This window comes from Drosophila guanche, unplaced genomic scaffold (genome assembly GCF_900245975.1).
Source record: "Drosophila guanche unplaced genomic scaffold, DGUA_6, whole genome shotgun sequence".
NCBI lineage: Eukaryota > Metazoa > Arthropoda > Insecta > Diptera > Drosophilidae > Drosophila > Drosophila guanche.
In genome coordinates this window covers 4,173,465-4,185,182 of record NW_022995747.1, presented here as the reverse complement: position 1 = coordinate 4,185,182, position 11,718 = coordinate 4,173,465, and the positions used below count along the sequence as shown (strand labels likewise).

The following is an 11,718-nucleotide window of genomic DNA, read 5'->3' as shown; positions in this document are numbered from 1 at the left end:
AATCAACATACTCGATTGGAAAACAGCTGGTTTTCGATAACAATAAAACATCTGTTGCATTGGAAGTTTGTGGCGGCTTTTAGTTACTAATTTTAGTTTAATTTATCAATGAAAATGCTGAAATATGCATTGTACGGTGGAAGAATGCAACGCAACAGGCTGCTCCGCCAGCTGTCCGTACATATGCTCAGGCGCTGCTACAGCAGTAACATCAGGAACATTGGTATATTGGCGCACATTGATGCAGGTGATTGTTATGGTTGAAATTCCATGTTGCACTCAAATTTATGCAGTGAATGCTGTTCCCCTAGGCAAGACCACAACCACCGAGCGTATGCTGTTCTACTCAGGCAAGACCCGGTCTCTGGGGGAAGTGCATCGCGGCAACACGGTGACGGATTATCTAACACAGGAGAGGGAGCGCGGAATTACGATTTGCAGCTCGGCTGTGACATTTCCCTGGAATGGTAATCGGTGCGTTCATTCAATGTTCCCCCCAAGCTGTTATAATGAAATCTTTTTTGTTTAGCATTAACTTGCTGGACACGCCCGGACACATTGATTTCACAATGGAGGTGGAGCAATCATTGTATGCCGTGGACGGGGTTGTCGTGGTGCTGGACGGCACGGCTGGAGTTGAGGCACAAACCGTCACCGTATGGACACAGGCGGACAAGCACAAGCTGCCGCGGCTGGCATTCGTCAATAAGATGGATCGTCCGGATGCAGACTTTAATAAGTGTGTCAATGACCTGAAAACGAAGCTGGAAACGCAGCCTGTGTGCATACAATATCCCACAAGAAACGAAAATGGACTCTTGGGTATGACTATGAGTTTCCTGCGAGTGCTGGACTCCATTCAAACCTTCTTTCCCGGCAGCCATTAATGATGTAATCACATTGGAGCAGCTCACATGGCAGCCAAAGGATTTGGGTCGCAGCTACAGCAAGACGAAGCTGGAGCCGTCTGCAGAACAGCGGGAGATGCAGGAAAAGCGCAATGAACTGATCGATCAGCTTTCGGGACTGGATGACGAGCTGGCCGATGTAGTAATCAGCACCGAAAGCTTTGACAAAGTCAGCAATGAGCTCATTGAACGAGCCCTGCGGCGGGCAACCTGCCAGCAGAAAGTTGTGCCTGTGCTGCTCGGTTCTGCCTACAAAAATGTTGGCATACAGCGACTCATGGATGCCGTGAATACCTATCTGCCAGCGCCAGAGGAGCGCAACCAAATCTACGACTGTTTCGGGTAAGAATTCAGCTGTAGAAAATGGATTAAAATATTTTTATGAAATTTTCTAAACTTTTGCAGAAATGAAGTCGCTGGCAAAGTCTTCAAGATTGTCCACGACAAGCAGCGTGGCCCTCTGACACTGGTGCGCATTTTACGCGGCGAGATAAAGCGTGGCATGCGTCTTATCTGCTCGCGGGGCCAAGCGGAGGTTGTGTCCAAATTGTATGAGCCCTTGGCTGACGAATACCGTGAAGTAGCTGCCGTGCAGTCTGGCGATGTGGTCATATGTGCGGGTCTTAAGGTAAGTTGCACATGGACCTGAGTTACCTACAGCTAACATTTTCCTGTCTAGTCAACAGTTACGGGAGATCTGCTGACATCTAGCCAGTCAGCCCTGAGGAATGCCCAGAAACGTTTGAAGCAAAGCAAAGGCACAGCGACAACAGATGAGGAGGAAGAACTCGACACTGACGAGCTGTTTGGCATTGACCGACAAATACCAAATGCCGTGTACTTCTGCTCCATTGAGCCACCCAATGTGTCTTCGCAAACGGCCATGGAGCAAGCACTGAGGCAGCTGCAGCGCGAAGATCCGAGTTTGCGTGTCAGCTACGATGGTGTCACCGGTCAGACAGTGCTGGGCGGCATGGGTGAACTGCACATGGACATCATCAAGTCGCGCATTCTCAGCGAGTACAAAATCGACGTGGATCTGGGTCCCCTGCAAATAGCCTACAAGGAAACCATCGAATCGCCATCGATCACTACACTGAGTGTGGAAAAGGAGATTGCTGGCAGCAGGCAGAACGTTAGCCTCACCTTGGAGGTGGTCAAAGAACAAAGCGAGCTCTTCAGGTTTGTCCCATTGCAAGTCCGAGCGAGTGGAGAGCTGATCTTACTTTTATTTGTGTACCCAAAGTTTAGATAAGTCACCGGAGAACTTGTCAAACCTCAACACGCTGCGTCCTCGCATTCTCCAGGTGCTGAGGAAAGGCTCTGTCAGCGCTTTGGAACGTGGACCCCGAGTGGGCGGGCAAGTCGTGGAAACGCAGATACGTTTGCACAATGCAACCATTGGTCGTGGCACAGCCGACTCTTTTGTGATGGCCACCGCAGCTCAGTGCGTCCAAAAGGTAAGTGTGGATTTCTGTACTCTTGAAACTGACAATAAATGGAATATTTTGCACAGCTGCTGAGCACAAGTGGTACCCGTCTGTTGGAGCCCATCATGGCACTGCAGATTGTGGCACCCAGTGAACGTATTTCCGGCATAATGGCAGACCTCTCCAGACGTCGAGCCCTCATCAACGATGTGCTGCCCAAAGGCGATAGGAATAAAGTAAGTTGCAATCACTTTTCAGACTAATTCAAAACTATTTTGATCCTTATTGACTTATCCAGATGATACTCGTGAATGCGCCGCTGGCCGAGCTTTCCGGTTATTCCAGCGCCCTGCGAACAATCAGCTCGGGAACAGCCAGCATGACGATGCAGCCAAGTGGCTTTAGCGGCATGAATGCAATAGACGAATCCCTGGCCGAGCGACGTGCCCAGGGACTGGAATGATTTGCTAACACTCTCCCCACTCAACAATCCCCTGTCAATGATATCTACTTATATTTTGATATCGATCAGAGTAGGCAGTGTTTCTGCCACTGATTTTGGATTGGCCTGTCATAGACTTTGTTGTTGTAGTGTAGAAATTGTATCGTTAGAACAACAGAAAAATTGGGGTTTTCTTCAATGTCGGACATACATTCGTAAATTATTTCAGGAAATAAAACTAAAACTTTTTACTATACAACTAACAATTCGCGCGGCAAATAATAAGCATTCTAGTGGTAACCGCGACCGCGAACCAAGCAAAACGTCATGGCATTCTCCACGCAAAAGGAATTCTTCCATGTGCCGTTCAAGAACGCACCCGCCCCGGGTCGTGACTGCCCCGAGGCGTGTGTCAAGCTAAAGAGCTATCCATCAACCATCGATGATCGCTCCTGGTCGGCAAGTGAAAACAAAAAGTCGCGGTTTGTGGCAGATCTGGTTGCCTGCCATGCAGCGGCTGGTGGTGCTGGCGGTGCTGCTGATGCTGGTCGAGGCAACGATACAGCGGGCCAGAAGCCATCAGACGGACGCGGACGTGGACGCGGAAACAACGCTGGGCCACAAGGAGGCAATGCTGGTGGTCTTTCGGGAAATACCAGCAACGCTGGGCCACAAGGGAGCAACGCTGGCGGTCCCTCGAGCAACTCAAGCAACGCTGGGCCACAATCCGGGCTCACTACTGGCGGACCCTCGAGCAACGCTAGCAGACGCGGCAGCAACGAAGGCGCTCCTGCAACCAGCAATGACATACAATTAAGGGCAGCGCCAGCCAGCAGCGGTAGCGGAGCCTTGGGCGGCCCAAGCGCTCGGACACGTCAAACAGGCCTGGCGGATGAATATGGGAGCAATCTGGTGTTGGGTGACAGCCTAATCAATGCTGCCGATGATACAATTGGACGTATGGAGAGTCTGATGATTAAGAACAATATACTAAAGGAAAAGCTGGCCGACTCTAAGGATCAACTGAAGACGGCGCAGCAGGAGTCCGCCGAGATCAAGCGTATTATGGCACAACGCTACGATCCAGATAGAAGCAGGGCACTGAAGAAGAAGGTGAAAGAGCTGTCCGATGCCAAGAAAATCGATTCCAAAGATGAGCGGGAGCTGAATGAAATGATGATGGCCATTGACGACATGAACAAGGCCCACGATATCCTCGAGGCGGAGAATGCCAATCTGAAGCGTCTGATAGAGAAGCAGTCGAAGCGCTGCAACCTGGAGAGCATCAAGATCGAGCCCGAGAAGAGCAGCGACATACCCTACCTGCAGAGGAAGATTGAAACTCTTGGCAAGGAACTGGTGCTGCTGCGCCAAGCCGAGGACGAGTGCATGAAGGCTGCAGGCAAACAGTCTGGCGGCAAATACTCATTCTCGCCCGAAAAGGACGTGGGCAACATACAGAAAATTCTGGCGGAGCGCGATGCCCTGCGCAGGAAGTGCAAGGCCCTAACGATGCTCAACGAGCGTGTTGGCAATCTGAAGAACCAGGCTGAGACGGCAGAGTATGTTAATGGCGATTTGGAGGCGAATCTTGACCATCGTGACCAATATATCAGCGACATGCATCAGGAGATAGAAGAAATGCAAAACTTCTACGAGGGCGAGGTGGACAAGGTGAAAGGAAACGAGGAGTTACTTCTGGTGAGTGCTGAAAGCCTAGATCAATATCTAGAGAACTATTCCCCCCCTTTTGCCTTTTTAGTGCCGCTGCAATGAGATGAAGAAACAGCTGGAGGTTGTCCAGACCACCGCTCAGAAGGCCAAATGCCAGACCATGGAGATCGATGTGCTGCGCAACGAGTTGCGCAAACGGGACGCTGCCCTGAGCGCTTACGGTATTCAGTACGAACAACTGATGGTAAGTACGGGGGCGTCAGTGGAAGCCAAGCTAACGGGATCTGATCGTTGCTCGTTCTCTAGGCCAAGGCCAAGCTCTTTAAGCAGGGTGGCTATCGCTATCCTGACAAACTGCCCGAAGACGGCAATGGTAGTGGTGCGGATGAGAATGGGGATGATGGAGATTGTCCATGTTAGCAGCGCCGTCATCAATAGGCCAGTCCATGAATACAAAACACCCAAAATTCCTAGCCAACTGCAATTGAAATCATGTGTAGTTTCATCAAATTAAATGTGTATTCCGGCTAAAGGCCATCCAAAAGACCGAGCGCAACGTGAGAGGAAGGTCTCTGGCTGCATTTACCGTTTCCATTCTCCCCATATCTCAAAAGCACATCCAACGATCGATAGCTGCTTCCAATGATTTTCCTCTCCGTTGCATTGTGTTCTTCGTTTTTATTGCATTCCCAACCCCCCAACCTGCAGAACGTTGTAGCCGAGCTGAACCAGATGTACGGTAACCAGCGTGCCGATTGTGGACCCTTCACAGATAAGACTTCACAGTGTGCATTGGGCGTTGGCGATGTGGACGCTAATCTGGCCGTCTATACGGGCGCCACTCTGGACCACATCATGAGCGAGCTGTCGAAGCAAGGGGAGTGCTTCCAGCAAATGAATCAAAACAATTATCCTGGTGGCTCTCACATAAATAACTTGGAGGACTGCAACCGGGAGTTGAACCGCCTGAGGAACTTGCTGAGGGAGAAGGACGGCGAATTGGAGGATTTGTACGATGAGAACGATTGCCTCTGTGTAGCTGCCGAAGACAGCAAAAAGAAACTAGAGGAACTGGACCAGCAAGTCCGAAAATTGGACGATGATACCCGGGTCATGGAGCAGGGCTTCGCCGAGAGCATTAGCCTCATCAAGGACATCGGAGATGTGGCAGTGGAAAACGAAAAACTCAAGAATAAAGTGAGCGAACTCAGAGACAGTGAGGCCCAGACGCTCTTTGATGATTTGAGCAAGCAGCTGGAGGACTGCAAGAAAAAGACTCAACTGCTCGAGGATAAAAATAAAGCTTTGGGTAATGCACTCAGAAAACTCGGTGTGGATCCGGATGCCATCGAGAGAGAAGTTGAAAGAGGAGAGGGACCACAGGGGGAGATACGCCGAATGGTGAATGAAGCTAATTTGGATGGAAAGCCCGGAGAAGACTCTAAGAAGGGTAAGGGTCAAGATCTAGCTAGACCTGGGGAAGACACTGAGAAGGGTAAGGGTCAAGATCTAGCAAGACCAGGAGAAAAAAGCAAAGAGAAAGAGCTTGAAAAAGTCGGAGAAACCGCTGGAGCTGGTGAAAAAGGGAAAGGATCGCCCGAAAAAGAGGACGAGAAAGGAGGAACCGGTGGAACAGATAAAGGAAAAGCCGGAGAAGACGATGAGAAGACGCCTGAAGAACCCGCAAAACAATTAAAACAAGCGACTGATGGAAAAGGTAAAGGAAAACTCGAAGACAAAACTGACCGCAAACTACCAGCAAAAAGCGGCAATGTTTCGGGGGCAGAAGAAGATGGAAAGGCGGCAACGTCTGGAGCATCGAAAGCAGGCAAAGGGGGTGGCAGTAAGGCACGAGTCGCCAAGGACCAGAAAAAACCGGGAGCTCATGGGTCAGAGCTGGAGGGAGCAGAGGAACAATTCGATGATTTTGTGCGGAACACTGTTCGAAGCCTAGCGGCTGGCGAGATCGATGGCTGTGGGTTGGAGAAGGAGCTGCGCAAAATCCTCGACCTGTTCGTCGAAGAGTGTGGCTTTTGCTTTTGCAAGTGCAACATACCCAACAGTCGCTTCTACGCCATCTGCCACAAGCTGTACCACCGTGGACTGACCACACTGAGCTTCAACGAGCTGGCCTACATCCACAAGCGTATCTATGCTGCGGCCGAGTACATTCTGCCCGGCTGCCTGTTCAACCACATGCTACACGATGGGGCTACATACGAGTGCCCCGAGCAAAAGCCCACCATCCACGGCAGACAACAGCCAAAGTGTTACTGCGATCCCAAAGAGGGACACCTCCTGAAGAAGGGTAAGTCCAGTTCATGCGATAATATCAGTTCCGATCGAATTTTCAATGTCTTTAACTTGCAGTGATACGTCTGGAGACGGACATTGAGAATGCCAAGGTGTGTCTGAAGAACTTGAAGAATATGCCAAAGGACTTTGACCTTCCCATGGGACGCATCAGTGATGGCGGTGCCTATTCTCCAAGGTACGTAACTGCAAAGTTATCCAACTAATAGAAAAATTCTCATTCATAAAAATATTCTTGCTAGGGAGCAACATGCTTCTCGTTTCACGAAGGCAAAGGTAAGTCTCTCACACTATTTGATTATTTTATTCTGTAATACAAAAATGTTAATTTCAGAAGCAGAAATATTTTTCATAACTAAAAATGATGTTCAATGATGTTATTTTATTTATTTATTTGAGTTTTATATCGGAATGCGAATGAAGTCCCCATTACAAAAATCAGTTGTGAAAGCTAATATTAAAATTACATTAAATGAACAATTTAATTGAAAATGTGCAACAATTTGTTTTAAATTAACACCGGTCGAAACGGTATCGATAATAGAGGTGTTTTTATAAATGGTGCTTGATTGGGTTAACTTCGTATTTTCCTCGGTATATTTGGTATATATTTCGGTATATTTTAGTGGGTCGTGTTTTTACATAATAAATAAATAAATTACAATTTATTTACAATGGAGAAGCTTGTGTCGGCCAAAACGTGCCTTAAATTCGTGCAGGTAACTAGGCATATAATGTGCATTGTCACATTTGCTCCCTAACTGAGTTTTTAATTCACAAACAGATGATGCCCAGCGTGCCCCAGGCGGCGAGCTCAGGCCTGGGGATATTGGCACCGGCGCTTCAGAACATGCTCCAGATGCAGCAGGTGCGCCATCGACAGACCAAGCACTGGAAACCGGAGTTCAAGCGGTTGCGCAAGCAGAAGTTTGTGAAAATCGAGCTGCCGAATTTCCGCGAAAAGCCAGAAGACATCAGCAAGGAGGAGATGCGCAGCCGTATGAAAGAACGTGGTGTGCTGCCGCCCCGCCCCTGGATGGAGCGTCCGTTTCACATCAGTTGTACTGGCGGCATATTCGAGCCATATGTCCCACCAGAGGGTGATGGCAAGAAGTCAATAATCTCCTCCACCGGAGCCAAGCAGAAACTAGAGTTCTTGGAAAAGAAATCAAAGAGTATGTTGGCCGTACGGAAAATACGCTCGTACGACGAAGCCTTCAGCAGCGACCAGTTCGGAGCCGAGGCCCAGGAGATCTATGTGGCGGCCCACACTCAGATGGCAGCCAAGGATAAGTACAAGATACGTGAATTTGTCAGTGAGCGTTGCTATCCCGAAATGATGCACAACGTAAAGGACAAGACCATTCACTGGCGGTTCCTGCAGTCTCTGGAGCCTCCTCGAGTGGTGCATGCTCGTTGTACTGAGGTGATCACCAAGGAGAACCAGTTTGCCCAGGTCACGGTGCGCTTCCACACACAACAGATGCTGGCCATCTACGATCGCTTTGGTCGCCTGATGCACGGCAGCGAGATCCTTACCAAAGATGTGCTGGAGTACGTGGTGTTTGAGAAGCACATTTCCAACGAGTACGGCAAGTGGAGGCTGCACGACAAGATTATTCCCGACTGGCTGCCAGCCAAGCAGCCCTCGCCCATTACCTATCGCTTTATTGAGGATGTCGAGGAGGAGCCGCCGAAAGAGCTCAGTGCTGGCGATGAGGCCAAACAGCTGGAGGCAAGCAGCGAGCAGCCAAAGGAGCAACTGCAGCTGGCCAGCGCACCTGAGCGCAGCTCGAAGCCTACACTGGCCATTTGATTGTATTTTTTCTGGGCCGCCTGGCGGCTCAGACGACCGCATGTTAATGTTGTACAATGATGTTGAGCTGAGACTAGCCTAAAGAAATCCCTAAATTTTTAAAAATTATTTTACTTTTGTTTTCATTTTTGTTGTTATACCAGTAGGAAAACATTTTGCATTATTTTGTTCGTTTTCTATCATTACTTATCGTCGTAAGGTATGCCCGGATCCCTGCAGTACTCCATGCATGTGTCTTTGGAAATGAATCGATTATAATTTCCACCACATCCACTGTAGTAGAACACCTTGCAGGTTTTCGACCATGGATCGTGATACCAACGCTCCTGCCTATTGTGACAATTGCCATACGAACGAAGCTGCATGCAAATCTCTGTAAAGAATTTTCTAAGTCCGACTTAAATGTTCGTTTAACTTTCACTTACTCATCCTGTAGACAATTAAACGAGGACTGAGTGCTGCTGTCAGACAAAGCAGCAGGCTTAGAATCCCAAAGTTTAGCGTCAGCTTGACCATCGCCTTAGGGTTCGTTTGGTGAACTGATTGTGCGACAAATGGTCGAGAGGCATTTATATACGAGTAGCCACAAAAGGGTGAAATATCTAATGGGAAATCTGTTTTGGTTTATATTTAAATTAAATAAGTTAATTACCAGGTGGCTGGGGCGTACGTACTTTTGACAACATGCTAGCTCCTCCCACTTCTGCTTAAATATCCGTAAGAAAAATAATTGTAAAGGTTTATATATACACAGGCATAGACTTGAGGATCAAGAATAATTAGCTTTAAGCTGCTTTACAATTTCAAATCTAATCTGCTTTCAATTCAATAGCTGTTTATTCAATAGCTGTTAACCATTAATAGTTCATTTTCGATCATAGGATATTTCCGGATGCGTGCAGTAGTCAAGGCATTCGGGTAGACTTGTGAATCGATTAATATTTCCACCACAGCCGCTGTACAGGAACGTCTGGCAATTGTTGGTCATCGTGTCGTAAAACCAACGTGTCTGTTGCCCACGACAGTAGCCATACGCACTATGCTTTATGCAATTCTCTATAAGGAAAGAACTTAGGATAACCTTACAGTAGCCTTTATTTAATTATCACTTACTCATCCGTTCGTTAGCCTGGTCTGGGCTTAAGCCTGATGCAAGATACAGCAGCAGGCTTAGAATTACAATATTCAACATTAGCTTTACCATCGTTTGAGGTCTTAGAGTGCCAACTGATTGCTCGACAAACAGTCATCACGCTTTTATAGACGGTCGCCGAAACTGAGACTTTGTTTATATAATGGAAAATCTGTTTTGGTTTCCTCTTTAATGGTAAACACTTGTTTTCATATAGTATGTATTTCACAAATATATATATATATTAAGTACATAACATAACTCTGTCGTTTTTCATATATCCATGTAAATTGTTTACTTGATACCACTTGGCTGCATTTGTTATAGCTAAATAATACAAAGCTCAAATTTCTACTGTTCCATAAAGGGGTAATCCGGATCCATGCAGTAGTCCATGCATCCGCTTTTACGCAAGAATCGATTATAATTTCCACCACATCCGCTGTAGTAGAAAGGCTTGCAGGACTTGGACGTTGCATCGTAATGCCAACGTATCTGATTTTCACGGCAGTGGCCATAATCTATGTCTTTCGTGCAAATATCTGTAGAGAACTTTCATAGTTGGATTATCAAATATATATTTCATTTTCACGTACGGTTTCGGTCCCAAAATTCTGGCGGAGAGTTGCCTGCTGCAAGGCACAGCAGCAGCCCCAGAAACACAAAACTCATCATTAGCTTAACCATCACTTAAGGGTTTATTTGGTCAACTGATTAATCAGACAAATGGGGAACAGCCTTTTATACTCGGGTTGCCCTATAACATCTAGATGAAAATCTGTTTCTGTTTTATTTTTTAATCGCAAAACACAAACCAACACTTCTCTGGATTTTGGGCATGTATTTCTGAGCAATATTTCGGATTTATTTAATAATTGTTATTATCAATGTTTATCGTAAAGTTATAATTATTAATGTTCTCAAGTGACAATTTATGGCTTCCCTACTATATTTTTTCGTAGTCCGGTCTTATGCAGTAGGCACTGCATTCAAAGTGCGAATAGAATATATTCGAGTTCCCACCGCATCCGCTGTAGTAGAAGGACTTGCACTTGTTGTATTCTGCGTGGAAATACCATCGGAGTTGTCTCTTGTTGCAGTTGCCGTACTCACTTGGCTGCGTGCAAATTGCTGTAAAGAGTTCTCATAGTCACATCATCAAGGGTTTATTTAGATTTCAGTTACTCAAGCGGTTGGCCAAGTTCGGAGGATTGTCGGCTGCTGACAGATAAAGCAGCAGGCTTAGAAATAAAATATTCAGTAGAAGCTTTACCATCGCTAAAGAGTTTATTTTGTCCACTGAATGGCCCACAAAACGGTCAACCGACTTTTATACAAGGTTGCCCAAAAAGGTAACATTTTACAGTTAATGAGAAAGCTGTTTCATATTTAATTTTAGTAGCAACAACTTGCCTCGGAAGTTCATTAAAATAGAAATACACACGTTGGAAAATTCCAACAATTCCATTCCACAAATATTGAGAATAAGCTTGCTAGCATCTGGATTGCCTTTATTATAGCTTAAGATTTAAAAGCAAAATAGATTTACATCTACCCTTTTCAACATATAGAACTCCTACTAAATTTCGTAAATGATCTCCGGGTCCATGCAGTAGTCCCAGCATTGTGTTTGGCTTGCGAATCGATTTTGTGTGCCACCGCAGCCACTGTAGTAGAACGCGTTGCAAGAGTTGGACGATGCATCGTAATAGAATCGCAATTGCCTTGCTTTGCAAGTGCCATATGAACTAGGTTCCAAGCAAATTTCTGCAGAAAATTAACCTAGTTAAATAGTTAAGAGTACAAAGAATTTATCACTTACTCTTTCGAGTTTCCATCAACTTCCGATTGAGTGCCAATGCCAAGCTAAGCAGCAGGCTCAGAATCACAAGATTTAGCACCAGCTTTACCATCGCAAAAGGGTTTATTTTGTTAACTGATTGAAAACCCAAATGGTCAACATGCATTTATATACAGTCACCCAAAAAGTGAACTTTGGCTAG

The 11,718-nt window shown here is 46.6% G+C and overlaps 8 protein-coding genes across 10 annotated transcripts; 3 read left to right on the top strand and 5 right to left on the bottom strand.

Annotated features, from left to right (window-relative positions):
* The first annotated feature begins 55 nt into the window (after positions 1–55).
* On the top strand, positions 56–2,835 carry LOC117583210 (ribosome-releasing factor 2, mitochondrial). Of its 2 annotated transcripts, XM_034271425.1 has the most exons (9): positions 109–247; positions 312–474; positions 530–822; positions 881–1,250; positions 1,314–1,536; positions 1,588–2,090; positions 2,155–2,368; positions 2,425–2,574; positions 2,637–2,835. In XM_034271425.1, the coding sequence occupies exons 1-9, from the start codon at positions 109–111 to the stop codon at positions 2,799–2,801; spliced, it is 2,220 nt and encodes a 739-aa protein (XP_034127316.1). In that variant the 3' UTR covers positions 2,802–2,835. The 2 variants fall into 2 exon arrangements, with proteins under 2 accessions (XP_034127317.1, XP_034127316.1); XM_034271426.1 differs by lacking the exons at positions 2,425–2,574; positions 2,637–2,835 and having other exon boundaries at positions 56–247; positions 2,160–2,298.
* A 250-nt stretch (positions 2,836–3,085) lies between these two features.
* Positions 3,086–7,218, top strand: LOC117583209 (keratin, type I cytoskeletal 9). Of its 2 annotated transcripts, XM_034271423.1 has the most exons (6): positions 3,086–4,481; positions 4,543–4,698; positions 5,163–6,762; positions 6,825–6,945; positions 7,010–7,043; positions 7,102–7,218. In XM_034271423.1, the coding sequence occupies exons 1-6, from the start codon at positions 3,108–3,110 to the stop codon at positions 7,120–7,122; spliced, it is 3,306 nt and encodes a 1,101-aa protein (XP_034127314.1). In that variant the 5' UTR covers positions 3,086–3,107; the 3' UTR covers positions 7,123–7,218. The 2 variants fall into 2 exon arrangements, with proteins under 2 accessions (XP_034127314.1, XP_034127315.1); XM_034271424.1 differs by lacking the exons at positions 5,163–6,762; positions 6,825–6,945; positions 7,010–7,043; positions 7,102–7,218 and adding an exon at positions 4,761–4,941.
* Positions 7,219–7,329: 111 nt separating this feature from the next.
* LOC117583216 (probable 39S ribosomal protein L45, mitochondrial) lies at positions 7,330–8,691 on the top strand. Its single transcript, XM_034271435.1, has 2 exons — positions 7,330–7,486; positions 7,552–8,691. Exons 1-2 carry the CDS (start codon positions 7,442–7,444, stop codon positions 8,581–8,583), a joined length of 1,077 nt encoding a protein of 358 aa, XP_034127326.1. The 5' UTR covers positions 7,330–7,441; the 3' UTR covers positions 8,584–8,691.
* Positions 8,692–8,713: 22 nt separating this feature from the next.
* On the bottom strand, positions 8,714–9,144 carry LOC117583220 (kunitz-type serine protease inhibitor B6-like). The gene is made up of 2 exons (XM_034271438.1): positions 9,009–9,144; positions 8,714–8,956 (listed from the first exon to the last, which is right to left on the bottom strand). The coding sequence occupies exons 1-2, from the start codon at positions 9,097–9,099 to the stop codon at positions 8,766–8,768; spliced, it is 282 nt and encodes a 93-aa protein (XP_034127329.1). The 5' UTR covers positions 9,100–9,144; the 3' UTR covers positions 8,714–8,765.
* Positions 9,145–9,396: 252 nt separating this feature from the next.
* Positions 9,397–9,825, bottom strand: LOC117583221 (PI-actitoxin-Axm2b-like). The gene is made up of 2 exons (XM_034271439.1): positions 9,697–9,825; positions 9,397–9,639 (listed from the first exon to the last, which is right to left on the bottom strand). The coding sequence occupies exons 1-2, from the start codon at positions 9,785–9,787 to the stop codon at positions 9,449–9,451; spliced, it is 282 nt and encodes a 93-aa protein (XP_034127330.1). The 5' UTR covers positions 9,788–9,825; the 3' UTR covers positions 9,397–9,448.
* Positions 9,826–9,965: 140 nt separating this feature from the next.
* Positions 9,966–10,439, bottom strand: LOC117583222 (amyloid-beta A4 protein-like). The gene is made up of 2 exons (XM_034271440.1): positions 10,312–10,439; positions 9,966–10,257 (listed from the first exon to the last, which is right to left on the bottom strand). Exons 1-2 carry the CDS (start codon positions 10,400–10,402, stop codon positions 10,067–10,069), a joined length of 282 nt encoding a protein of 93 aa, XP_034127331.1. The 5' UTR covers positions 10,403–10,439; the 3' UTR covers positions 9,966–10,066.
* Positions 10,440–10,577: 138 nt separating this feature from the next.
* On the bottom strand, positions 10,578–11,028 carry LOC117583224 (PI-stichotoxin-She2a-like). The gene is made up of 2 exons (XM_034271443.1): positions 10,901–11,028; positions 10,578–10,846 (listed from the first exon to the last, which is right to left on the bottom strand). Exons 1-2 carry the CDS (start codon positions 10,989–10,991, stop codon positions 10,662–10,664), a joined length of 276 nt encoding a protein of 91 aa, XP_034127334.1. The 5' UTR covers positions 10,992–11,028; the 3' UTR covers positions 10,578–10,661.
* A 172-nt stretch (positions 11,029–11,200) lies between these two features.
* On the bottom strand, positions 11,201–11,650 carry LOC117583223 (kunitz-type serine protease inhibitor HCRG2-like). Its single transcript, XM_034271442.1, has 2 exons — positions 11,538–11,650; positions 11,201–11,482 (listed from the first exon to the last, which is right to left on the bottom strand). Exons 1-2 carry the CDS (start codon positions 11,626–11,628, stop codon positions 11,295–11,297), a joined length of 279 nt encoding a protein of 92 aa, XP_034127333.1. The 5' UTR covers positions 11,629–11,650; the 3' UTR covers positions 11,201–11,294.
* Positions 11,651–11,718: the final 68 nt, after the last annotated feature.

What these genes read in the sequence shown, in the direction of transcription:
- LOC117583216 (XM_034271435.1), top strand. Translation starts at nt 7,442, where the DNA reads ATGGAGAAGCTTGTGTCGGCCAAAACGTGCCTTAAATTCGTGCAG. An exon ending in CGTGCCTTAAATTCGTGCAG is followed by an intron (nt 7,487 to 7,551) that starts GTAACTAGGCAT and finishes ATTCACAAACAG; the next exon opens with ATGATGCCCAGCGTGCCCCA.
- LOC117583224 (XM_034271443.1), bottom strand. Translation starts at nt 10,991, where the DNA reads ATGGTAAAGCTTCTACTGAATATTTTATTTCTAAGCCTGCTGCTTTAT. An exon ending in GAACTTGGCCAACCGCTTGA is followed by an intron (nt 10,847 to 10,900) that starts GTAACTGAAATC and finishes AACTCTTTACAG; the next exon opens with CAATTTGCACGCAGCCAAGT.
- LOC117583209 (XM_034271423.1), top strand. Translation starts at nt 3,108, where the DNA reads ATGGCATTCTCCACGCAAAAGGAATTCTTCCATGTGCCGTTCAAGAAC. An exon ending in GGGACACCTCCTGAAGAAGG is followed by an intron (nt 6,763 to 6,824) that starts GTAAGTCCAGTT and finishes TTTAACTTGCAG; the next exon opens with TGATACGTCTGGAGACGGAC. An exon ending in CTCGTTTCACGAAGGCAAAG is followed by an intron (nt 7,044 to 7,101) that starts GTAAGTCTCTCA and finishes TGTTAATTTCAG; the next exon opens with AAGCAGAAATATTTTTCATA.
- LOC117583220 (XM_034271438.1), bottom strand. Translation starts at nt 9,099, where the DNA reads ATGGTCAAGCTGACGCTAAACTTTGGGATTCTAAGCCTGCTGCTTTGT. An exon ending in TTTAATTGTCTACAGGATGA is followed by an intron (nt 8,957 to 9,008) that starts GTAAGTGAAAGT and finishes AATTCTTTACAG; the next exon opens with AGATTTGCATGCAGCTTCGT.
- LOC117583221 (XM_034271439.1), bottom strand. Translation starts at nt 9,787, where the DNA reads ATGGTAAAGCTAATGTTGAATATTGTAATTCTAAGCCTGCTGCTGTAT. An exon ending in CCAGGCTAACGAACGGATGA is followed by an intron (nt 9,640 to 9,696) that starts GTAAGTGATAAT and finishes CTTTCCTTATAG; the next exon opens with AGAATTGCATAAAGCATAGT.
- LOC117583223 (XM_034271442.1), bottom strand. Translation starts at nt 11,628, where the DNA reads ATGGTAAAGCTGGTGCTAAATCTTGTGATTCTGAGCCTGCTGCTTAGC. An exon ending in GTTGATGGAAACTCGAAAGA is followed by an intron (nt 11,483 to 11,537) that starts GTAAGTGATAAA and finishes AATTTTCTGCAG; the next exon opens with AAATTTGCTTGGAACCTAGT.
- LOC117583210 (XM_034271425.1), top strand. Translation starts at nt 109, where the DNA reads ATGAAAATGCTGAAATATGCATTGTACGGTGGAAGAATGCAACGCAAC. An exon ending in CAAATCTACGACTGTTTCGG is followed by an intron (nt 1,251 to 1,313) that starts GTAAGAATTCAG and finishes AAACTTTTGCAG; the next exon opens with AAATGAAGTCGCTGGCAAAG. An exon ending in GAACAAAGCGAGCTCTTCAG is followed by an intron (nt 2,091 to 2,154) that starts GTTTGTCCCATT and finishes GTGTACCCAAAG; the next exon opens with TTTAGATAAGTCACCGGAGA.
- LOC117583222 (XM_034271440.1), bottom strand. Translation starts at nt 10,402, where the DNA reads ATGGTTAAGCTAATGATGAGTTTTGTGTTTCTGGGGCTGCTGCTGTGC. An exon ending in AGAATTTTGGGACCGAAACC is followed by an intron (nt 10,258 to 10,311) that starts GTACGTGAAAAT and finishes AGTTCTCTACAG; the next exon opens with ATATTTGCACGAAAGACATA.